At 49.2% G+C, this 25,694-nt stretch overlaps 1 protein-coding gene across 2 annotated transcripts in view; it reads left to right on the top strand.

Moving 5' to 3' along the window:
• Window positions 1-13,404, top strand: part of CMTM8 (CKLF like MARVEL transmembrane domain containing 8) — a 120,176-nt gene extending 106,772 nt beyond the window's left edge. Inside the window, exons 4-6 of one of the 2 annotated variants that reach the window (XM_058290758.1) lie at window positions 3,882-4,057; window positions 11,630-11,746; window positions 12,977-13,404. In XM_058290758.1, the coding sequence (XP_058146741.1) occupies window positions 3,882-4,057; window positions 11,630-11,746; window positions 12,977-13,034 (351 nt within the window). In that variant the 3' untranslated portion in view covers window positions 13,035-13,404. The remainder of the gene's footprint in view (window positions 1-3,881; window positions 4,058-11,629; window positions 11,747-12,976) is intronic. The other variant, XM_004471169.4, reaches the window with a different exon arrangement.
• Window positions 13,405-25,694: the final 12,290 nt, after the last annotated feature.

Genomic DNA, 25,694 nt, shown 5'->3' with positions numbered 1-25,694 from the left:
CGCACTCCTTGCGTGTGGGGCTCCCCTACGCGGGGGACACCCCTGCGTGGCCCGTCACTCCTTGTGCACATCAGCACTGCGCATGGGCCAGCTCCACACGGGGCATGAGGCCCTGGGTTTGAACCGCGGACCTCCCATGTGGTAGGCAGGTGCTGCATCTATTGAGCCAAATCCGCTTCCCAATATTGCCTTTTAATGGTCCTTTTTTTTTTAATTAGCAACACTGCCTTCTGGACCTCCCTGGTTTTTACAGTGACTTCACTGGTATTATCTGAACTGATCATCATGAGGTGGGGTCCCTGTTTTATAGATAAGGAAAGGAAAGCGACTCTGCACAGATTCACACACAGCCGGAGCCCTGGCCTCCTGAATTCCGCCCCGTATTCCTTTTCTGATCTCATCCTGCTTCAGGGGCTTCTCCGCCCGAGCAGTACCTGGGCTCCTGGCTGCAGACGGCGTGCTCGCACGGGAAAGGCGGCAGGTCATGCCCAGTTCTTGTCGCTCACACACTTTCCCAGCATATTAAACAATTTGAGGGTATTTTTCACTTCACAAAGAAGTAAACTGGAAATGTGGTCCCTGGATTGCTAGCTCTTCTGTTTGGAACTCTTTTTTTTTTTAAACAGAATCCAGAAGTCTAAGCTTTTGTATGAACTCCCCAATTTTACGATGTTCACATGTAAATTTCTAAAAACATTTGGCGCCAGCAGCTGCTGCAGGTCAAGCATGTCTGGCTTCTCTTCGAGGTTTTTATTTACTGTTCCGACCGAAAAGCATTTGTAACTTCTCGAAGCATTGGCGAGTTGGGTAAATGGTGTTAACTGAATACGCAGTGTGGCAAATCTGGAAAATGTTTCCATCCATGTATTAGTCAGCCAAAGGGGTGCTGATGCAAAGTACCAGGAATCTATTGGTTTTATAAAGGGTGTTTATTTGGGGTAGGGGCTTACAGATACCAGACCATAAAGCGTAAGTTACTTCCCTCACCAGAGTCTGTCGCCACGTGCTGGAGCAAGATGGCTGCCGACGTCTGCCAGGGTTCAGGCTTCCTCTTCCCCTTAAGGCTCTGTGGTCCCAGCTTCTTCCAATATCAGCTGTAGGCCAGGATAAGTCTTGTCTCTTTCCCGGGCTCATTTCTCTCCAGGCTCAGCTGCTCTGCTTTCTCCACAAGTCCAGCTGTAAACTTTCAGGCAAATGGCTCCTCTCTCTACCCGGGGCCTCTGCCGTGTCTCATGGAGCCTTCTCTCTCTCCTCGTCTGTCTGCTTCTCTGTGTATTTACTTCCCGGGGCTCCAGCATTAAAACTCCCGCTGTGTTCTCTGCCTTGTCATTTTCTCTGTGAGTCCCCCACCCACCAAGGGGGCGGGGACTCGGCGTCCTACTGGCCCAACCAAAGCCTTAATCACAATTTAATCAAGTAAAAGTGAAACCTGTGAATCCAGTCGAATCAAAGGGTGTCACTAGCCCAGAGGAACAGACCAGTTTACAAACATAATCAGTATGTCTTTTTGGAATTCCTCAGTAATGTCAGACGGCCACAATCCATAACAACCACAGTCCTCGCACGAAACTTCTGTATTTCCTGCTGCCCAGCACAGCCTCTCGGGAGCCAGAGGGTGGCCCTCACTGTCACGTCCCAACACCAGGCAAGGGTGGCTGACCTAGGCTGGCGCGGGGGCCGAGGTAGCTGAGGGCCCCTGGTGCTGAGTGACCTCCTGGAGCTCCATGTGTGGTCCCTGGGCCAGTGGCTTCAGCATCACCTGGGAACTTGTTAGCAACATAGGATCTTAGGCCACAGCCCAGACCTGCCGAGTCAGAGCTTGCTGGAGAGAGCTTGGGAATCTCTCTCATTACAAGCTTCCCAGGTGATTCTTTTGGCCCTCAAGAGGGGGAAGCGCTGGTTTAGAAATCATTTTAACTCCACAGTCCCTTACCTGAAACCCTGGGCTAGCTGTGTTTGGAATTAAGATATTTTTTCTTTCAAATTTTAGGAAGGGAATGGGATAACTGGTGCATTTTATCACGTAACACCTCCCTGCGAGTCTGGGGCAGCACCGTGATCAGAACACGTGAACTTTCCTGCTGAGAGGGACGATTAGGACTACACTGCCCCCACGTCAGTTCAGGTCCGCGTCGGCTGCCTTCTGAGTTTTGAGTTGACCCTTGGTTTTCAGAACACATGTGAATCCAAGATGGTGGATGAGGGTTCAATGGGCCTGATCTTAGGCCGCCCGGGAACTTGGCTGGGAGACCACCCGTGGAGCCTAACATCGTGTCGCTCCCCAGTTGATAAGACTCGAGCATTGCACTGGAACCCAATTTTAACCATAAACAACCCCTATAACGTATCAGGGAGAGGACAGGTGCAAAGTGACCTGCTGGTGTCAATATGCAGCAGGAACAATATGCAGCACTGTTGCGCTCCCAGGCCCTCAATGCTATAATACAATTTATCTGGTGAACTTGGGACGTGCTTTGTGATAAATCTGACCTGAGCTGCAATTTTTAAGCAAGAAAATTTGCCCTCTTCATAGCATTAGGCACCGCAGCCTATGTATGGCAAAGCCTTCTCTGAACCTTGATCATCTGTAGCTCATCCGTGTCGACTTCACTGCAAGCTTTGTGAGCTATACAATGCAGAGGGTATTAGACTGCATCTACCACTAGTAGCAGCTGCCAATTATTAAGCACCTACTGTGTGCTGGGCATCGTATTTACATTTTACATCATTTCATTTAAGCCTTATAATAACTTTGCAGAGATGGAATGGATTGTTTCCATTCTGCCAGTGAAGAAACTGATAGCCAGAAATGGAACGCCAGCCCACAGCTGTCAACGCTGGAGTCTGCTGGTTCCCTGTGAAAATATATTCATGTTTTTCTTGTCCTTGGAAGTGGCTCTTTTCATTTAGCCATTCTGAGCAGGAGGCACCAACCCAGATACTGTATTTTGGTGGTCTTTGCAACTCTAAAGAGTCTAGATCTTTCCAGCAGCCATTGGTGTTGTGGGTTGAGTCATGTCCTAAAAGAAGATCGGTTCAAGCCCTCACCCCCGTTATCCTGAGCGTGGCCCTGTTGGATGAAGGATCTTTGAAGATGCCATTAGTTGAGATGAGGCTAAATGGGATTAGGGTGCATCCTTATAAAAATGGGGAGATTTGATATATTTAGACACACAAGGGAGAAGGTCATGTGAACACGGAGGTAAAGACTGGAGATGTTGCCACAAGCCAAGGAATGCCAAGACTCGTCTGTAACCACCAGAACCCAGGAGGGGGCATGGGACGAATTCTTCCCTGCAGGTGTCAGAGGGAGCGTGGCCCTGCCAACAGCTTCATTTCAGATTTCCAGCCTCCGGAGCCATAAGACAATAAGTTCTGTTGTTTTAAGCCACCTCATTTGTGGTGCTTTTTGTTATGGCAGCTCTAGCAAACTAAGACAGTGGTGTCAGAACGAAAGGGATGAGAGACCTAAAATGTTCACCTTCCTGTCGGCTCTGCCTCTACTTGCACCTGCAGAGGTAGGTCCCTGCTGTCACCCGGTGGTGGCGTGGCTTGACTAGGGTCCCACTGAGTCTTCCTGTTTCCCATTAACCAGTCAGTCCAAGGGACTCAGTCCAAGGGCACAACCGAGTTCTAAACACCTGGCCTCTAGGTGATACCTCACTAAGCAGGAATAAAGAAAGGAAATGATCCAAGCGGGGGTCCTTTACCGTTCGCACAGTTAGAAGCAGGTTGAATTATGTCCCAACAGAGACATGTTCTGATTCTTCATCGGCAGTCCCGCGGGTGTGAGTCCATTGGAAGCAGGACCCCTGGAAGAGGTTATTTTCAGCTAAGGAGCGGCCCACCTGAATGAGGGTGGGTCTTGATCTGCATTACAGGAGGTTTTACGGGGAGAACTGGGAAGGCACAGAAGTGAGAAAGGACACGGCCATCGACAGAGGCAGAGCGCAAGCCACGGAACTGCAGGATTGCCGGCAGCGGCGCGAGAACGAGAGCGCACGGGTCCTGCTGATGTCTTGGTTTTGGACTCCTCTGGCCCCAAAACTGCAAGCCGGTAAATTCCTGTTGTTCAGGCCAACCCACTGGGTGTGTCTGTCGGAGCAGGCCAGGTCGACAAAGACGCAGCTCTTTAGCAACATTGTCTCCTGCGCGACAGGTGGCACGTGGGTGGCTTTTCCCATCTTGTGGACCAGGTCTATGATCGGTTAGGTTATAGGTTGACTGCCGTGATAGAGAGCTGGATAGTAACATCGACTTAAAGTTTGCTTCCCTCTCCTGTAATGGCCCAGGTACAGGTGTCCCGTTCTTCGACATCAGCCAGTGGCCCAGGTGGCTCTGCCATTTGGCTTTGGTCTGTGGTCCAAGGTGACTGCTTCAGCACCCACCATCACATCCGCATTCCAGCCAGGGGAACAAAGGTGGAAAGGGAAAAGGGGAAGGCACACGCCTCCCTTTTAAGGCATGATATATAAATTGTATCCATTACTTCTGCTCACATTCTGTTAGCCTACACATGGCCACTTGGCTATACCTCTGTATTAGTCAGCCAAAGGAGTGCTGATGCCAAATACCAGAAATTGGTTGGCTTTTATAAAGGGTGTTTATTTGGGTTGGAGCTTTCAGATACCAGGCCATAATGCATAAGTTACTTCCCTCACCAAAGTCTATTTTCACGTGTCGGAGCAAGATGGCTGCCGACGTCTGCCAGGGTTCAGGCTTCCTGGGTTCCTCTGGGCTCAGCTCCTCTGTTTCCTTCACAAGGTCAGCTGTAGACTATGAGGCTCTCTAGGCTTTGCCTCTCTCCACAAGGTCAGCTGGAGACTGTCAGGCAAACAGCTCTGTCTCTCTCCCTGGGGTTTCTGCCATGTCTAAGGAGACATCTCTGTTCCTCTCTGTTCTTCTCCTGGCTCAGGTCCTCTCTTCCCAGGGCTGGCTTCTCCTTCCTCTGTGTGCTGTCTTCCCAGGGCTCCAGCTTACGGCTCCAGCATCAAACTCCAAATCAAAACTCCAACAGCAAAATGCCTCAACTCTGTCCTTTGCCATGCCTTTTTTCTGTGCATATCTGTGGAGTCTCAATGCCTAATGACGTGGCCCAGCCAAAGCCCTCATCGTAACTCAATCACGCCCAGATGCAGACCAGATTACAAACATAATCCAATATATCTATTTTTGGAATTCATACCCGTATCAAAGTGCTACAACCTCCTTCCAAGAAAGGCTGGGAAATAGAATCTTTATTCTAGGTAACCGTGTGCTTAGAAAGAAACTATCACCACGTAAGGAGAGAGAACAAATCTTTGGGGTCAGCTAACAGATTTTGTCACAGAGGAGACAGCTTTAGAAGGTTATTAGTCCAAAGTTATGTAGCTAGTGAGTGGTAAACTGAGGACTTAGGTGTCAGGCATTCCAAATCCTTGCTTACTGGTCCTTCTCTTGTACCCTGAAGCCTCTCTCCCCGTTGCTTATCATATACTCTCTTTTGGCCTATGTATTCAAAATCAAACTTTCGTGGAAGCGGATGTGGCTCGAGCAGTTGGGCCCCTACCTATGGCATGGGAATTCCCAGGTCAGGTTCCCAGTGCCTCCTAAAGCCAGACAGCAAGTTGATGTGACAGGCTGGTGCGGTAAGCTGATGCAACAAGATGACGTCACAAGATGACACAATGAAGAGACCCAGGGAGGAACCACAATGAGAGGGACTACAAAGCAGAGAGCAGAGGTGGCTCAAGCAATTGGGCACCTCTCTCCTAAAAAGAAGACACGCACACAACAGTCGGACACAGAGAACAGATAACGAGAGGGGTCGGGGAGAAATAAGTAAAATAAAGCTTTAAAAAATATACGGAACTTCCTTCAGATAGCGGGAAATGTGTCCTGCAGGGAAATTTCCGACAGACCTGATTCAATAGGTCTGGCATAGCCAGAGTACATGCTCTTCTAACCAATTTCCAGGTAATTCTGAAGCTCCTGGACCGTGGATGATATTTTGGGCAGTGCTGAGTTCCTCTAATAGCTAGTTACAGGTGGGGTAGGGAGTGAAGAGGTGATTTTTGTACAGTATCATCCTGATCCCTTTTCTCAGCCTTTCCCAGATCAAATCTCAGCCTTTCATTTTTCCATCAGATATTTGAGGGTTCCATCCACCTAGCACGGTTGACGCTTAAAGGCTGGACTTCCAGCAAAGTAGAGGTACAACAGTAAATTGGACATTCCTGCTGCTTTCCAGAAACAGATTGCGGGGAAGCGGACTTGGCTCAATGGATAGAGCATCTGCCTACCACATGGGAGGTCCAGGGTTCAGACCCAGGGCCTCCTGACCCATGTGACGAGCTGGCCCACACGGAGTGCTGATGTGTGCAAGGAGTGCCCTGCCACGCAGGTGTGTCCCCCACGTAGGGGAGCCCCATGCGCAAGGAGTGCGCCCCGTAAGGAGAGCCGCCCAGCGCGAAAGAAAGTGCAGCCTGCCCAGGAATGGTGCCGCACACACGGAGAGCTGACACAACAAGATGACACAACAAAAAGAGACACAGATTCCCGGTGCCACTGACAAGAACGCAGGCGGACACAGAAGAACACACAGTGAATGGACACAGAGAGCAGACAACTGAGTGGGGGAGGGAAATAAGTGAAAAATCTTTAAAAAGAAGAAACAGATTCTGATGGGAAAGACGGATGTGCACAGCATTAAAGTGATGGTAAATTCTAGATAAAGAGGCAGGCAGCGTTCTAGGGGAGAAAAGACTCATTCTCTTTGACTGCTCTCTTAAACTCGGGGTGGTTTGGGAAAATGCCGAGGAGAGGAGTCCAGTAGCTCTGGCTCTTCCTTTATACCCTAACGACCCAACATGGGACCCCGGCTTGAAACTTGACCTTCTTAGTCCTCTGAACAGATTCAGCACCAGGGCAGGGGCCCCTCACTAGTCCTCAGCAGCTGTTTCCTTCCACAGTAGTAGAAGTTTCCGTTGGGCCCATGGCCACGCTGCGTTTCCCAGCCCGCCTGCCCCCGGGTGGGCCTCAGGACTGAGTTCTGGCTACCGTGAGAAGGGATGTGTGGGACCCCCAGGTCGTGCTCTGGGAGGGGCATGCTCTGTCTGCCTCCCCTTCTCTTCCTCTTAGCTGGTACGGAGTCAGGGACCGTGGAGAGCAGAAGCTCAGAGATGGCAAGCCGACAAGAAGGAAGGAGCCACAGCCAGCTCGGCTGCGTGTCGTCCTGTTCAGTGAGATAGGAGTAAACCGTCTTACTTAAGCCGCTCGTTTTGGATCACATCACAGTCAACAAATCCATACACTAGCTTATGTATCATCTCGGGATTTCGTCCCATCGTCCTCTGATCAGAAATTCCTCTTGGTGTGTAGAGAAGCTGTAAGGAAGCTTCCTCTGAGTTACCCTTTTGTCATCTGGAGTTGAAGGAAAGTTGGAAATAGGTAAACCAGAAGATTCCGTGCATGGCTGCATAAAAAAGAGCCCATTTCTTTTTAATATTTATTTTTTATGTATTTCCCCCGCCCCCGGTTGTCTGCTCTCTGTGTCCATTGGTTGTGTGTTCTGTGACTGCTTCTATCCTTATCAGGGGCACGGGAATCTGTGTTTCTTTTTTGTTTCTTTTTGTTGCGTCATCTTGTTGTGTCAGCTCTCTGTGTGTGCGGTGCCACTCCTGGGCAGGCTGCACTTTCTTTCGTGCTGGCTGGCTCTCCTTATGGGGTGCATTCCTTGCACGTGGGGCTCCCCTACGCGGGGGACACCCCTGCGGGGCAGGACACTCCTTGCGGGCATCAGCACTGTGCATGGGCCAGCTCCACATGGGTCAAGGAGGCCTGGGGTTTGAACCTTGGTCCTCCCATGTGGTAGGCAGACGCCCTAACCACTGGACCAAGTCCGCTTCCCAAAATGAGTCCATTTAAAGCTTAATCCTCTGAGTCCAGTAAGTTTTGATTTGATATCAACTTTATATTGCTTATTTTCCCGAGCAGGGAGGCTTAAGTCACTTCTAAAAAACTCTATTCTAGAATCCTGTGATCTGGTTCTAGCCCTCAGGAAATCTCTGTGGAACCCGAAAGAACCTTCCTCTGCTCTACTGTGAAGGGATTAGGCATTTCTAGCAGTTCAGGCTTTTAAATTGCGTGCACCCATAATACATAATGGAAAATCAACAAAGCGCTGCCTGTTTTGGTTTTTAATCTTAAAAAAAATTTTTTTTATCTAGCTGTGCCTTTATTTGAGATAAAAGAACATTTTATACAAAACAATTTTAGAAAAGACTAGTCTCTCTCCCCACCCAAGCCCCTTGCCCCCCAAAAAGGAACAGTTGGAAGTCTTTTTTTTTTTTTTTAAAGATTTATTTATTTATTTAATTTCCCCCCCTCCCCTGGTTGTCTGTTCTTGGTGTCTATTTGTTGCGTCTTGTTTCTTTGCTTTTTGTTTCTTTGTCCGCTTCTGTTGTCGTCAGCGGCACAGGAAGTGTGGGCGGCGCCATTCCTGGGCAGGCTGCTCTTTCTTTTCACGCTGGGCGGCTTTTCCTCACGGGACACCCTTGCGTGGCAAGGCACTCCTTGCGCGCATCAGCACTGCGCATGGCCAGCTCCACACCGGTCAAGGAGGCCCGGGGTTTGAACCGCGGACCTCCCATATGGTAGACGGACGCCCTAACCACTGGGCCAAAGTCCGTTTCCAGTTGGAAGTCTTTTTGTACACTACTCTACTTCCTAGCTGCCCCCACTTCATCATAGCCAGCGATGCTTCCAAAAGTGGCCCTCGAGTTGGAGGAGCTTTTAGGGTCCATCAGCTTGGATAGTCTGATTCGGGGCCTGTTTCTCTATAGCAACAAGACTTTATGCTGCTGTGAAGCTCAGTGATGTTCTAGAGCCTTCTGAAGCTTTGGGCATCCTTCCCTCACTTCTGCAGCTAAACACATCAGTTTTTTCCCCTTCAAACCTTCAGGATAATCTCAGATCCTGCTTTCTTGGCCCTTGCTTCTTTTTCTTTCACCTTTCCAGTTATTTTCACTACAGCTCCCCAGCCCACACCTCCTCATAGATATATTTACTTCGGGGCTTGCTAAATTGAATGAGTCTGGAAAGCCGAAAAGTTCGGCCCTGTGAGATAGTAGTATCCAGGAAGGCTTGGAATAAATTGCCAGGGCACCCCAATGGAGTGGTGAGTCGGGGGAGAGTGCACCTACTTTCCACTTGCCTCTCTACCAGCCCCTTCCCCATTCCTCTCCAAGGGAAATAGGAGTTTCTGATTTCCCAAGATAGAAAAATGAACTTGCCCGAAGCAAGCTGCGTAACTGTACGTGGGTCCATTTGTGCAAATGTGCATGTTTGCCTGTGCCCCAGGGGATGGACACAGAAAAGGAGACACTGCTTTTTATTCCAAATGGTTAGGTCCAGCTGGGATTTTATTAGGTTACAATGAATCCATATTACTATTTTAGCATTTTGATATTTTAAATGTAATATATGGCTGGTTGAGTAAAGCAAAAAAAGTTCAACTCCCAAAATGCAAACTAAAGTCACCCACTTCTCCAAAGTAAATAAATTTAAATTTAACAGTGTCTGTTTTTTAAAGAAGGGAAAGAGTCCTTTATCTTTTTTATTATTTTTTTTATTGTATTTCTACCCACCCCCTGGTTGTTTGCACTTGCTGTGTCTTTAGGAGGCACCGGGAACTGAACCCAGGACCTCCGATGTGGGAGGGAGGCGCCTGATCGCTTGAGCCACTTCCATTCCCTGCTTTGTTGTGTCTGTCATTATGCTTTTCTTCCTGCGTCTCTTGTTGCGTCAGCTTGCTACGTTGGCCCATCCCACCAGCTCGCTGTTTTCCTCAGGAGGCACCGGGCACGGAATCACAAACCTCCCGTGCGGTAGGCGGGAGCTGCACCGCCTGAGCCACATCCGCCTCCTGAGAGTTCTTTACTTGGCAAAGAATAAACATGTACCACTCTATACTCCAAGAGCTGATCTGGCAATTAAAAAAGAAAATTACCGGTTAAGTTTTTAAAAAATACACAGAACACTCCTGGACCAAAAACACAGCCACCAGGCACGGTGAGTCAACCGTGGAAAGCAGGGCTTCTTGGGGACACGGTCCTAGTGGCCGATGAGCGCCGTGGGCAGGGGAGCCCGGGTGTAACCCAGGCGGATGTACTTCATTAAATGCTGACCTCCCTGACCCAGGAGCCATGTGGGCAGAGTGTACGGGTGGTGACCTGGAGACACGCCAACTCCAGAACGCCGGAGCCTGCAGCTGGAAAAGTCTGTGGACCTGCGGTTTTCCCCTGAGAAGAAACTGCATCGCGTCCTCCCCTTGCCCTGCCGTTCCTGTCTCTGAATTGCCGAGGGGCAGATGTCGGTGGCCGTGGGGACTTGCTCCTGGACAGGCACCGTGTCCTACCTGATGACGCGCTGGTTTCGGCGCTGATTTCCCCCTCCCCCAGCCTCCGCCCTCGTTGGGATGGGAGCACACTCTGCACATTTCAGAGGATGATTTCCTGGAGTTAAAATACAGCTGAAAACCAGATACTCGCTTGGATTTACAGCTCTCTCTCCTCTAAGAGCAGGAAAAAAAATAAGATGAAGCCACTTTTTTGAAGATTTTATTTTTATTTATTTCACTCCCCCCCCCCCATTGTCTGCTCTCTGTGTCCATTTGCTGTGTGTTCTTCTGTGTCCGCTTGCATTCTTGTCAGCGGCGCCAGGAATCTGTGTCTCTCTTTGTTGCGTCATCTTGCTACATCAGCTCTCCATGTGTGTGGCGCCACTTCTGGGCAGGCTGAACTTTTTTTACACGGGGTGGCTCTCCTTGCGGGGTGCACTCCTTGTGCGTGGGGCTCCCCTACGCAGGGGACACCCCTGCGTGGCACGGCATTCCTTGCGCCCATCAGCACTGCGCATGGGCCAGCTGCACACGGGTCAGGAGGCCCTGGGGATCGAACCCTGGACCCTCCATGTGGTAGACGGACGCTCTATCCATTGAGCCACATCCGCTTCCCTAAACTTTTTATTTTTAAGAACTTGCGGCTGGGGAGGCTCAAGGAGTTGGGCGCCTCCTTTCCATACGGGAGGTCCTGGGTTTGGTTCCTGGTGTCTCTTTAAAAAAATATTAGTAAGCCAACAAATGAAGAAACAAACTCAGGGGAGCCAGTGTGGCTCAGTAGTTGAGCATCGGCTTTCCACCCACCAGGTCCCGGGTTCAATCCCTGGTCCTGGTACCTGACAAAAAGAAAAAGAACTTGTGACAAGTACAGAGGAGCTCGTTAAAACGTCCCTCTGGCCTCAGAGCTCCAGGGTCAGCAAATCGGCTGGGCCTGTCTCCAGAAAGGCTTCCTCCCAGCTTGTGCAGGGGCAGGTGGCCCGGCTGAGCCCTCTCTCACCGTATGGCACCTTCTGCCGGCTTCCTCCCCCAGCCAGTAGGTACCATGTCAGATCTGGACGCGATGAGGGCCAAGAGCGAACGGCAGGAGAGAAGCAACTGGTCGGGGCATGGGACAGCCTGGCGCGGCTCTGTGCTGGCGTTGCGCCCTCCCCAGGCACTTCCTCCTCCTCGCCCTCGCCCCCAGCTTCCCCTTGGCCCCTGACCACTCATTTGAGGTCAGAGGTGCCCAAGCCTCTTCTCTGTCCCTGCCAGGGCCTGTGTTTCAATGGAAGTGCCTTCGTCCTGTACCTCTCGGCCGCCGTGGTGGATGCGTCCTCCGTCTCGCCTGAGAGGGACAGTCACAACTTCAACAGCTGGGCGGCCTCCTCGGTGAGTCCCCTTGCGCCCCCGGGAGCCCCTCCTCCTCCCCTCAGGCCTGCCTGGGACCAGGGAGTGGGCAGCACGAGCTGCGGCAGCAGGTGCAGTGCGCAGTGGTGACATTCTGACCGCTGGCTCGTTGGTCTGATTTTTTTTTTTTTTTTGCTTTTTTATTTCTTCTTCTTTGGGTTGGTTCGAGAAGCATCAAAATTGATGGGGCCTGAAGTGCCAAGAGGCTGCCCCTACTTGAGTAGAAACCAAAGGGGTAAAACAAAATAAGGGTTGGAGGGGAAGAGAATATTTGAGGATTTCAGGCACTCTAGGAAAAATTCTACGGCCTCCAGTTTATTAAGCGGGAGACAAGTGTCAGAAAATTGGCACAAGCTGACTTTTTTTTAATGCCTTGCAAATGCCTAGAGAAATAGTCAACAGCTGAGGCTCCTTCTCGGCTCTAGACTTGGGGCCGAAGGCATGGAATGAAGGCTGCCTACTTCTTAGTGTGTATACTTCTTGACTGTTTGCATTTTTCAACCTCACATGTTATTTTTCTAATTTAAAAAAATATACTAATTTTAACAAGGTTTTCCAAGATTGGTCTTAAAATAGTCCAATCCCAAAAGAAGAAGGGGAGGGAGGGAATCCGTGGGAATGACCAAATGATAAGCATGGTGGAGCTGATGGATGAGTACCCGGGGTTTCATTATAGTCTTGTATTTATATTTGGAATCTCAAGTTGGAGAGCGTGAGCACATGCAAGAGTAAGCATCACAGGCCCACGTGGGCACGGAGCAGTCGACGATCAGCCCCCTGTGGGTGGCTGCGGTCCCCTAAAGCAGGTGACTTCTCCAGGTCACCATGTACACCACGCCCAGCAGGGGGCGCACACACGCACACACTGGCCCACTTGGACCCTCTGTGTTCTCTAGCCAGGTAGCCCACTGAAGCTGAGCCCTGGTTCCAAGCTGTGTACACTGAAGCAGAAACACATGTACCCATCCCCTTCCCTCTCAAGGGAGCTCCCTGAGTTTGAGCGTGACTTCCAGCTTCCCAAACATATTCCAAAAAATGGGAACAGCATAAGCAGAGAAGGGAGGGAGTTAAACCAACAAAGTAGTTTTAGGTGAGGTTGCCTGGGCTTGGCGGAACCCTGGGGCATCGTGAATCAGTGGAAGTGCTGTGGTAACTTCTACTAGTTAGAATGTGCCCTAAATGCCCTTTCTGTTGTGCTTTTGTTTTCTCCAGTTTTTTGCCTTCCTGGTCACCATCTGCTACGCTGGAAACACGTATTTCAGTTTTATAGCTTGGAGATCCAGGACCATACAGTGATTTGCCATTTGGATCAGTCAAAAGAAAACCACAAAATAGGAAGGATCTCACTGTAAAAACCACTGTAGGTATAATGTATATTTCCAGAGAATTGTATTTAACGAATGTTCTTATGTATGTAGTTAAATTTGCTCACGGGACTTTGTTACAATGAAACTGGATACTTATTTGCAAAGCGCTGTGACCTCCTAATGAACTCTTTAAGTGTAGGTGGATGTCTTCGGAGACCTTATTTTCTTAGAGGATGCTTAAAGAGGTAAATTGCGAAAAGGAAGAATGCGTCAAGTTTGTGAACCTAACTCTTTAAATGCCAGGCTCCTTTTTGATTAAATATTTCAAAATCATGGGTAGTGTTGTGTCTGATTTGGGAAGGGAAGCTGCTGCCGCTGCACCCCGAGGCTGGAAGGTGCGGTGAAGGCTCTGTCCTCACCAGGATGCTGGTTGCTAGTGTCGACTCTCGGTTGACAGTGCCAGGGGACACAATAGCAGGTGCAGGGCGGGCGGAGGGATTCGTGTCCCCACGTCCGGGGGGCATTGGCAGGCTGCTGTCTCCCGCGCTAACGTGCTGGGCTAGAGAGCGTCTAATGAGACACTGCACTCGGGGACCCTTCCTAAGTGGTGCGACTGGGGAAACACTTGCCACACCAGGTGTATTTTTCCTAATACCTATTAAAATAAATGCACTGGGGAAGCGGCTGTGACTCAGTTGGGCTCCCGTCTGCCATAGGGGAGGTGCCAGGGCCTCCTTGTGAAGGCAGGCTCGCCCACAACCTGCGGAGAGCCGCCAGTCTGCAAGCACCGCGGAGAGCTGACTCAGCAAGGTGATGCAACATAAAAGGGAGGCAAGCAAAAACACAGAAGAGCATGCAGCGAATGGACACAGAGAGCAGACAGCATGCAAAAACAAATCATGGTGGGGGAATAAAAAATAATAAATAAATGCACTGAAGCGGGTATGGCTCAAGCTGTTGGGCACCCACCTACCACATGGGAGGTTCCAGGTTTGGTTCCTGGTGCCTCCTAAAGAAAATGAGCAAGGCAGCGAGCTGACGCAATAAGACGACACAATGAGATGGTGCAACAAAGAGACACAATAAGGAAAACACAATGAGAGACACAACAAGCAGGGTCTGGAGGTAGCTCAAGCCACTGGGCACCTCCCTCCCACATGGTAGTTCCCAGATTCTGTTCCTGGTGCCTCCTTAAAAAAAAAAAAAATAGAAGACAGTCAAGTAATGATAGACGCAGAGAGCAGACGGTGAGTGCAAACAGCTAGGGGGGAGGGTGGATAAATAAATCTTTAAAAAATAAAAAACATTTTTTAAAAAATGCATAACCATTAAAACTGTATTTGCATATACTTCAACACCATCTTGCAGGAAATGGATGTGGCTCAAGCAGTTGGGCTCCCATTTACCATATAGGTCCAGGGTTCCATGCCCAGGGCCTCCTGGTGAGGGCAAGCTGGCCCACACAGAGTGCTGCCCCACGCAGGAGTGCTGACAAATGGAAAGCTGGCACAGCAAGATGATGCAGCAAGAGACACAGAGAAGAGACAATAAGAGACAAAGCAGAGCAGGGACCTGAAGTGGCACAAGAGAGTGATCGCCTCTCTCCCACTCCGGAAGGTCCCAGGATCGGTTCCCAGAGCCGCCTAATGAGAGTATAAGCAGACACAGAAGAACACACAGCAAATGGACACAGAGAGCAGACAATAGGGGGGTTGGGAGGGAGAGAAATAAATAAATAAATAAAAAGTTCTTTTAAAGAATCTTGCATGACCATAAACAACATGGGTATCATATTTTGTGGGAAACACGAGACCAAAAGGTCTCTGATATCTCCAAGCTCTAGTGCCGCAATTCCGTAACATCTTTATTAAATAGATAGCAGAGGATGGGAAGAACTGAAATCAGTAAAACCAATGTGTACTTAGGAGGAAATGTTGTTGGGTAAAAAAGTTCTTGCTGGTACAGCAGTGTGTCTTGGGTAATTTTTCAACAAGAGCTTCTGTTGAAAAACAAGAAACCACAGAAACCTTGGTTCACTTGACGACCGGGAGCAGGTGAACTGCGCCCCGTCCTGCTGACCCTTGGTGGCCTGCGCCTCTTTCTTTTCCTTGTTCTGCCGCGCTGGGTCTGTAGTTTGTGGCTGGCCTTGGTCCTCCTAATTACCTGGTTCTAATTCTGTATCCTGCTTGTGCACCTGCTTTAGTGTCTACTGATACTCCAGACCTTCGAAAGTGGCGATGGAGAATGTTCTTAGGGTGTAGGCTAAGCCCAAAGAGGAATTTGGAGCATGGAGGGGTGCACCAAAAAATTCCAGGCAGGTGGGTGTTCGGAGGCACACGAGGCCACTGAGTCCAAGGTTTAGCTGGCCATGGAAAGTTGGGATTTCACAGCGAGACCTGCAGGTGCTGATGCCCAGCCTTTTCAGAGGCTCCATCTCCAGTATCACCGAGACTTTAGATTTGCAAGAAAAACGGAAATAACTTGGCAGACTTTGTGCGCCCTGCTTCTCCAGCTGTCCGTCTCTCTCTCTCACAACACCACCCGCCTACCCTGTGGGTTTTTTTTTTAATTTATTTCATATTGCAATCCGGGCTCCGTAAAAGCATGACACCTCTTTTTCCTACATACCGCCCGAGGTATGTTTCTGGAAACCGTTCTAAAGACAGGAGCCTGCTTCTCCACCCTCTGTCTAGCAAGTGTGGTATGTCTATAATCGTGGTCACATTTAGAGGAAGCAGCTTCTGGGGGGAAAAGCACCATAAACCACCCTTGAAAAAGTTCCCCAAATAGACTGCCTACTTTGGGTCTTTCTTGAACCGGGAGCCCAGGGGTCTATTTCAAGAGAACAAGGACTCGTTGTGCCCAGGCGAGGCAAGTGGCTGTCTTGTCTTTGTGGTTTTTCAGGACCGTGACGTTTTGTGTTGACCTGGGAGGTTTTGTTTTTTGTTTTTTGTTTTTTGTTTTTAAAAAAAGACATTTCTTTTTCACGTTAACTGGTAGAAATTATTTCTCCTTTTGACTACTGAGAGACTTTGTTCATGAATCATTTCTAAGCGTGGGTTTTCGGACGACAGAATGAGCCTCCCTTGGGTGAGATGAGCATGGGTTGTGGGCTGGATTTGCTGTAGTTTTGTTTTTGTTTTTTTTTTCTTAAGAAAGAAAGAAAACCCAAAGCCACAAACGACACAGCCAATGTAACAACAAAAATAGGTTTCTGAGCGTTTGAAAAATATTATTACACGGGTACTGTGCAGTGTGTGAAGCTCTCCTCTGCCATCTGCACTGGCCATCTGCATTCATCTCCCACGCCTTCCAAAATCATTATGTCCTCTGTGATGGAGCGGAGTGAGTTTTTAATTTGATGTATTTACCCACTCATGGCAAATCAATAAAATGCTTTAGGCAATTAATCACTCTCCTTTGTTATTTCCAACTCGTACCCAGAGAAGATAAACATTTAGCCGGCATTTGAAAACTAGAGACAAGGAATGCTCGATACCAATTTCTGTGTAGATTTTTCAATTGTTCCCTTCAGAGGAAAATGCCTTCAGGTTGTCATCAGGCACACAAAGATTTTCAGTACATAAAATACCTCTGTAAGGAGCACAGGCATTTAGAAATGCTAACCGAAGGTGGAGCCCTGAGGGAGAAATCCATTTAAAATCTGTTTTCCTATACCCCTAGATAATGGTTATTTTAATTTGGAAGATTACATTAAAAGAAAAGAATAAAAGAAATTATCCTTTTCACAGAAAAGGATAATCCGGGCACATGCATACACACTGAAAGGTGGCAACCTTAGAAGCATTTGTTAACTTGGGCCTCCCGTCTGTGGCCAGGCAACATTTTGCTGTCGAATGTGAGCTGTAAGTAGGTGGCTGTGAAGGAAGGTGAGATTACTGGTCCAGTTTGATGATTTAGGAGAATAGGGAAGATGAGAATCGATCTTGTTATAAGTCAGGGAGCAAATAAAAACTTAGGTATTACAAAAGCGATAAGGTTTGGGGAAAAGGGTGTGGCATCATAGAAATGACTTTTCTGAAATTTATGGAGATGAGTGGCAAGAAAATTGTTGGCAGAGGAGACATTCCATTTGAGACGTTTCACATCAATGGCAGAATATTCTTTTTTTTTTAAGATTTATTGTATTTATTTATTCGGCCCTCCCCCCCCCTTGTTGTGTGTGCTCTCTGTCTGCTCTCTCTGTCCATTTGCTGTGTGCTCTCTATGTCTGCTCATCTTTTCTTTAGGCGGCACCGAGAACTGAACCTGGGACTTCCCATGTGGGAGAGAGGTGCTCAGTTGCTTGAGCCACCTCCACTCCCTGCTTTATTGTGTCTCATTGTCTTTCCCCTCTGTGTCTCCTTGTTGCATCATCTTGTGTCAGACCACTGCGCCCACCTGCCGTGCCAGCTCGCTGTCTTGCTCACCCTTTCCAGGAGGCACAGGAACCGAACCCAGGACCTCCCATGTGGCAGGCGGGAGCCCAATCACTTGAGCCACATCTGCTTCCCTGAATATTCTTTTGCTAGATTATTTGGAATAGCTCAGTTTAATCCTGGATGTAGCAGATCTTGTGGCTGCCACCCTAACATCTTTTCTCCCTCCTCCTTGTATCTAACTATCCTCATTTCTATTTAATATCCACATCCCCCACCCTGAGCCCAAGTACTCTGAGGAAATCTAGCTCCACAACGACTCTGGGACTGGGACATGTAGCTTCTATCTAAAGCTAATCAGCTTTAAACCGTACCCCGGCCACATGACAGGTTCAGGGATGAGCACGTGACCTAGGGTTCTGGGAAAGCGCGTACTTCACCTTTTTTTTTTTTTTTGAGGGACCGGGGACTGGGGATTGGACCAGGGACCTCATGCACAGGACACCGGCGCTCAACTACCAAGCCACATCGGCTTCCTGACTTGGTTTTCTCATGCGTTCTGCTTGTTTGGTTTTGTTTGTGTTTTATCAGGAGGCAGCAGAGACCGAACGCAGGCCACCTCTACTGCCCTCTTACTCTTTTAGGAGAGCTTCTAAAGACAGCAGTCCCTCTCACCTCGAATGGCCACTGAGGAAATATTAGCTCAGGAGTTCCTGGTAGATATTTTGTGACCACGATGAGGAGCCAGGCGTGGGCTGACGGTCACTAGAAGGCAGAGCAAGGCTTTGGAAAGAAACTTCTCCCCCGAGCCACTGAATCATTTCAGCTCTGAAGGCCACCAAACTCTGGACTTTGCAGTCCCCTGAGCAATTCCAACCACTCTGCTTAAACTAATGACCGTTCCTTGCAACCGCTCGCATCCCAACCGATACCCGGGACCCCGTGGCAAGTGGCTTTCAAGCCAACACGTGAAATCTTGGTTCTGGTTTACTTTCTAAAAGTAAGTCACCAAATGGTCCTAGGCGGAAAATGATGACCTGTCACCTTCAGCATCAGTACCAAAGTGAAGCTAGCAATAGAAGGTTAGGAGGTTAGGCAGGGACATTTGGAGAGGCTGCTGGACTCACTCAGGCCTCCCAGAGGCTATTGTTCAAGGCTATTGTTTATTGTTTAAGGCTATTATTTAAAGCTGGCAATAGCCTTTCCTAGAAAGAAACAGCAGGAGGTCGAGGTTTTAGGACCTGACTTTGGTCATTACAATAAGAAAGCTGAGCAAGAAGAATCCTTTTTTTTTTTAATCCCCCACCCCACCTTGGGGCTGTTTTGTGTGCTGTGTGCTCTCTGTGTCCATTTCGCTGTACGTTCTTCTGTGTCTGTACTTATTTATTTTCCCCTTCCCTCTTGCAGCTTGCTTGCTGTCTGCTCTCGTTGTTCATTCCCTGCGGGCTCTTCTGTGTTCTTGCTTGTCTCCCTTCTTTTGCTGCGTCACCTTTTGCTGAGTCGGCTCTCGGTGGCGCCTGCACCGTGCACCGGGTGGCTCTCTGCAGCGTGCGGGCGAGCCCGCCTGCACAAGGCGGCCTGGGGACGCGAACCCAGGGCCTCCCCTCTGGTAGGCGGGAGCCCAGCTGATTGAGCCGCAGCTGCTTCCTGGTTTCCAATCATTTTAACTTGGAATAGGCGCTCCACCTTATTGTGTTTCAAAGACAGACAGTCACTCTTGAGGGGGATCTCCCCTTCCTGACTGTTCAATGCCAAAGCACATTGGTTGACCTTGTGAGAGCGGGAACGTGGCCTGAACACCAGGCATTTCAGAAGAAGAGCTCAGAGATCAATTAAAACCACAGTGCAATGCTACTTCTCACCGTTTCAACTGGCTGAACTCTAAGAGACTGCACCAAGGGTTAGTAAGACAGTGCGCATCTGGAATTCTCACACGGGAAATGGTACAATTACTTTAGTAGTTTCTCATAAAGTGAAATATACATTTATATATGACCCTGCAAGTCCATTCCTAGAATTTGCCTCCGAGAAATACATCCACAAAAAGACCTATGCAAGAATATGCATTGGAGCTTGTATCCACAATTGCACCAAATGGGAAGCAAACCCAAGTGTCTGTCAAGAGGTGAATGGATAGGGAAGCGGAGTTGACCCAACAGATAGGGCATCCGCCTACCACATGGGAGGTCCAAGGTTCAAACCCTGGGCCTCCTGACCCATGTGATGAGCTGGCCCAGGAGCAGTGCTGATGCACGCAAGGAGTACCCTGCCATACAGGGGTGTCCCCCGTGTAGGGTAACCCCATGCACAAGGAGTGCGCCCCATAAGGAGAGCTGCCCGGCACACAAAAAAAGTGCAGCCTGCCCAGGCGTGGCACTGTACACACGCAGCAAGATGATGCAACCAAACGTGACACAGATTCCGGGTGCCACTGACGAGTACAAGCAGACACAGAAGAACACACAGCAAATAGACACAGAGAGCAGACAACTGGGGCGGGCAGGGCGGGGAAAGGGAGAGAAATAAAAAAAAAAGAGGCGAATGGATAAACAAATTGTGGCATGTTCAGACATGGACTACCACTCAGCGAGTCAAAGGAAGGAATTGCTGGTACACACAACTTAGTCGAAATCGCCTAGGGAAACGGACTTTGGCCCAGTGGTTAGGGCGTCCGTCTACCATATGGGAGGTCCGCGGTTCAAACCCCCCGTGTGGAGCTGGCCCATGCGCAGTGCTGATGCGCACAAGGAGTGCCCTGCCACGCAGGGGTGTCCCCCGCGTAGGGGAGCCCCACGCGCAAGGAGTGCACCCGTGAGGAAAGCGGCCCAGCGTGAAAAGAAAGTGCAGCCTGCCCAGGAATGGCGCCGCCCACACTTCCCGTGCCGCTGACGACAACAGAAGCGGACAAAGAAACAAGACGCAGCAAATAGACACCAAGAACAGACAACCAGGGGAGGGGGGGGGGAATTAAATAAATAAATAAATCTTTAAAAAAAAAAAAAAAAGAAAGAAATCGCCAAATCATCATGTCAAATGAATGGAGCCAGACCAAAAAAGATAATGCTCAACTCCATTTACAGGAAATTCTAGAAAAGGCCAAACAAAGCTAGAGCAACCAGAAGCCAGACAGTGGTTGCCCTGGGCTGGAGGTGGAAGGGATCGACTAGAAAGCGGCACCGAGAATAGTTCAGAGGTAATGGAAATACTCTCCATCTTGATTGTGGTGGTAGTTGCATGGCTGTAGACATATTTGAAAATTCACAAACGTTCCGTGAAAATACACTTTACGTAAATTCAATTTGCATAACATGTGTAATTTCCATTCATTCATGTACGTAAATTATAGCTTGGTAAAGTTGATTTGAAAGGATTGAAAGGGTGGGCCATTTAAAAACGTCCATCATAGCCCTGCTCCTCATCTGCCGTGCTGGGGAATCTTCTAGACGCCATCTGTCTCCCGGGGAGGTCAGGGACAGGCAGGGAGGGCTCCCGGGCTTTACGGGGGAGCCCGGCTCTGAGCGGGGCTGGGAGGCATCTGGGCGTGACAGTCTCAGGCTGTGGACGTGTTCGTGGTACTTGGAAATAGGCGGCCAGAAGAGTGCTTCATAGGTGAAAGCTACCAAGTGGTCAGTGAGCTGGCGCCCTGTGCGTTTTAGCTTCACCACTGCTGAAACAAATGCCATGCGATGGGTTGGCTTAGACGATGGGAATTTATTAGCTCACGGTTTGGAGGCCAGGAGAAGCCCGAGGTGGAGGCACCAGCGCGGCGGTGCTTTCTACCCAAGGACTGGCTGCTGGTGACCCTTGGGCCTTAGCTTTTCTGTCACATGCACATGGCGGTGCCAATGGTGGCCCCTCCTGGCTGCTCCCCGTCTGACCTTCACTGCCTGTAAAGGGCTCCAGTAGTCCAGCGTCAAGCCCAGTCGATGCAGCGGGGCCACACCTTAACTGAAGTCCCATCTTGAAGCGATCTTATTTCCAGTGGGTCCATACCCGCCCGAAGGTGGCCCAAGGCCAAGTACATGACCAAACGAGGGTGCACAATTCCGTTCATCGCCCTGGAAAAACACAAACTAGCTAATGGTTTCAGGAACATATCACTGGCTACTTGCTTACGAGCTGTGGGACCTAACAACTGCCAGCCATTTAATGGTACAGTGTTACGGGGAGCCAGGTGGCACTGCCCAGATGCATCTCTCATTGACCTACAAAAATGACAATTTCCAATGATTCAGCCTACAAGTTGACACTGGACAAGGCGCTTTCACAGTGATGTCAGTTGGTCCTCTTGTGCCATAGATAAGGCGGGTGTGCACAGTCCATTTATCTGCTGGGGACAACCGAGGCTCCACTTCCCAAAGGTTACACGGTGGGTAATTAGAATCGCTTAGTCTGACACAGATTTTCTCACTCCGGGTCCGCAGGGAGGAATGGAGCCAGGTGAAAACTCTAAAGGCTGTGGGACTGAAGTGGGAGAACATTTCTGGAAAGCTATTTGACAATCGTGTGAGAAGCCTTCAAAAATGTTTAATATTTTGGGCGCTGGGAATGCATCTCGTAGGAGTCTAAGATTCATGCATGAAGATGTTAATCCTGACCTTTTGTACGATCTCCTGTCAGCTTAGAGACCTAACGGCAGGGGAATGGTTAACTAAGAAGTTAAACTTATTCGGTGCGCCTTAATGCATTCCAATCCCACCTCCCCCTGTCCCTCTTAGCCCATTGCCACTTTCCCCCAGAAGTGCTCTCCATTGCTCAGATGGCCTGAAATTCTATCACGGATCCAAACGGTCTCATATTTCTGCCTTAAATATAACCTCTGATGCTTAGGGCTATGGACACAGCAACCCACTGGGGTCCCCTCAGCCCCCAGGGAGGGGAGCCTCCTTGTTCATACACACGGGGAATAATGGGAAAATAGGCATTTATTACTCTGGGCCCAGACACTCATTTCTGTCATTGTTCCATTGACAGATGATGAAATGGAGCCTCGGAGGGGAGGCTGGGGGTGGCAGTAACTTGCCCTAAGGAGCTAAACCCGGGTGGTCTGGCCTCCTGGTCGGCCCCTCAGCCACAGAGCCGAGGGGCACGGACCCAAGATGTCGCGGGCCCACTGGCCCCTCGGCGCTCCCTCCGCCGTGAGCGCGTACTGCCCGCCCCTGGCCGCTCTCTTCTCTTCAGCCTCTTCTTTCCTCTCAAGCTCTTCCATCCTCCGCCTTCCGCAGCCTGCACCTGCCCACTGCTCAGCCCCTCCCAATGCTTCACTCGCCAGCCCCGGAGAGAGAGGATCTGATTGGCTCCGAGAGAAACTCCTACTCCTATTGGACAAGGCTCTCCCATCAGGGCCCTCCAAATGCCGTTCATTGGCTGCCCTTGGCCCCGTGGGCTTCCCTGGGCCAATCAGCTGTGGCCGCGATGTAAGGGCAGTGTTGCTCACACAGGGGCAGGGAGTATGGCCGCCTCTCAGAGCCTGATAAGCTTCTTGAAATGAACTGGGAAAGGCATCTTTTATTTTTAAAAGAGTTCATTATTTATTTCCCCCTTTCCCCTCCCCCTGCCCTGCTCTTTTTGCTGTCTGTGTCCATTCGCTGTGTGATCTTCTGTATCTACATCTCTTTTTCTCTTCTCACCTTTCTCCTCTAGGATTCACCGGGATTCGATCCTGGGGACCTCTGCTGTGGAGAGAGGTTCCCTGTTAACTGCACCACCTCAGTTCCTGGTCTCTGCTGTGCTTCACCTTGACTCTCCCCTTCCGCTCTTTTGTTCTGTCATCGTCTTGCTGTGTGACTCACAATGGACTCGGCTCGCCACGCGGGCCCTGGCATGCTGCGCAGGCACTGGCTCACTGTGGGGGCACACTTTTTCTTCTTCTTTTTATTCACCAGGAAGCCTCAGGGATTGAACCCGTGTCCTCCCATGCGGTAGGCGGAAGCTCTGTCACTTGAGCCACATCCGCTTCCCTGGAAAAGGGATTTAACGGTTAGATGCTGGAAGAGTGTCGTGGGCACTTGCTGCCTTTGCCTGCCTGTCTCGGTAGGTACCTGCACCCTGGTTTTCCTTTGGGAACTACCCACCCCCACTGAGCTCCTGTGGTTCTGCTGGGCTGACACCCCCCCCCCCCCCAGCCCACCCCAGCTCCATGGTTAGGCAGGAGCACTTAGCCTGTCCAAGAAAAGGGTTCCATGCCCCGGCTCTAATGATTGGTTGAAAGATGAAGCCTGGAGCCACATTTGGACCAATGAGAGTGAGCGCCAGAACCACTGGGAAAGAGGAGCCCTTGTAAAGAACTAGTATCGTTAGCCGAGGGGAAACGTAAACCTGCGGGGCACAGGTCACAACTCAGAGAGGGTCTGCCTGACAATAAGGCCACCACAGAGGCAAGTAAAGCCCAAGATGGAGACCCTGCCCAGACCCGATCTGAGCACCTGGATCCAACCATGCCTAAAATCCATGGAATTCACATCTGCACATCTCAGTTATACCAGTTAATGAATTTTTTTTTGCTTAAAGTTGAGTTTTGTTTCTGTCACTTGCAATCAAAAGCACTGTGAATAATACAGAGGTAGTGGTCATTTTACTATTTCTTCTTTATATCTGACTAATCATGTTGGTATAAACAAGTCGTGGTCGACTGGTAAAAGATGCCACTGGAACAACAAAAAGGCATAACCCAACAGAAAAAGGAGGGCAAAGAACTTGACTAGACATTTCTCCAAAGAAGATATATGAATGATTCGTAAGCACATGAGAAGATGCTCAACATCATTAGTCATTAGGGAAATGCACAACAAAAGCACAATGACCTCATTGTCCACTTCCCACCATCGGGATGGCTTTAATTTAAATATATACAAAATAAACTTTATTTTTAGAGGAGCCTTAGATTATAGAAAAGTTATATTGGAAGTATAGAGGATTCCCACAGAACCCACCCAGCCCCACTCCCACATTTTCCCTCTATTAATAACATCTTACATTATTAGTATGGTACATTTGTTACAATTGATAAACCAATATGGAAGCATTGCTTCTAGCTAGGTCCATAGTCTACATTATGGTTTACACTTCGCACTGCACAGTTTTACAGGTTTTGACAAAACGTATAATGGCCTGTATCCGCCATTGCAATGTCAGGCAGGACAATTCCAATGCCCTAAAAATGGCCCGTGTTCCACCTATCCATCCCTCCCCCTCCACTCTGAACCTCTGGTAACCACTGTCTTTATATCAATGTAACAAATTCTTCCGTTGCTCCAATAATAAGTCTACTTGGGTCCGTGTTGCATTCCCCTTATGACTGTTCATTCATCAATTATGAGGCTTTTGGGATGATTATGCCCACTCTGCTTGAGATTATTTTAAAAAAGACAAAACAGAAAATAAAAAGTATTGATGAGGATGCATAGAAATTGGAACCCTCATGCATTGTTGGTGAGAATGTACAACGGTACTGATGCCGTGAAAAGTTTGGCAGCTCCTCAAAAATTAAACATAGAATTATCGCATGACCTAGAAATCCCACGTCTACTAGCTACATACCCAAAAAGAATTGAAAACAGGGACTCAAAATGTGTACGCCAGTGTTCACAGCAGCAGCATTCACAATAGCCAAAGGGTGGGCCAGCCCAGGTGTCCACTGACAGATGAATGGCTAAACAAAATGCAGTGTATCCCTACCGTGGACTATTATATAGTCATGAAAAGGAATGCTGTTTGGAGGCATGCTGCAACATGGATGAACCTTGAAAACACTACGCTAAGTGGAAGAAACCAGGCACAAAAGGACAAATATTGTATGATTCTACTTACAAGAAATACCTAGAAATATCAAATTCATGGAGACAGAGTAGCCCCGCCAGGGGCGGGGGGCAGAGAGAGAGGGCTTGGGTATTATTGCATAACAAGTACAGAGCTTCTGTTTGAGATAATGAAAGAGTTTGGGTAATGCAGGGTGATGGTGGTAGAACCAAATTGTCAACGGAACTAATGGCACTGAATTGTACACTTAATATGGCCAAAAATGGCAAGTTTTATGTTTTATCTATGTTACCACAATAAAAATAAAAGATACCCCAGAGTGTCATTTTCCTCCAAGGAAAAGCAGCTGAAATGGGGGAGGGGGGGATTCTATCCAAATTGGGGGGGGGGGCAGACTGAGGAAGACATAAGGAAAAAAGTCACTAGTCCCTTCCAAGGATTCCCACAAGCACCTTGCCCAAGGCAGGTGGGAAGGAGGGAAGGCTC

This window comes from Dasypus novemcinctus, chromosome 31 (assembly GCF_030445035.2).
Source record: "Dasypus novemcinctus isolate mDasNov1 chromosome 31, mDasNov1.1.hap2, whole genome shotgun sequence".
In the NCBI taxonomy this organism is placed as follows: domain Eukaryota; kingdom Metazoa; phylum Chordata; class Mammalia; order Cingulata; family Dasypodidae; genus Dasypus; species Dasypus novemcinctus.
This window is presented reverse-complemented; position numbering and strand designations above follow the sequence as displayed.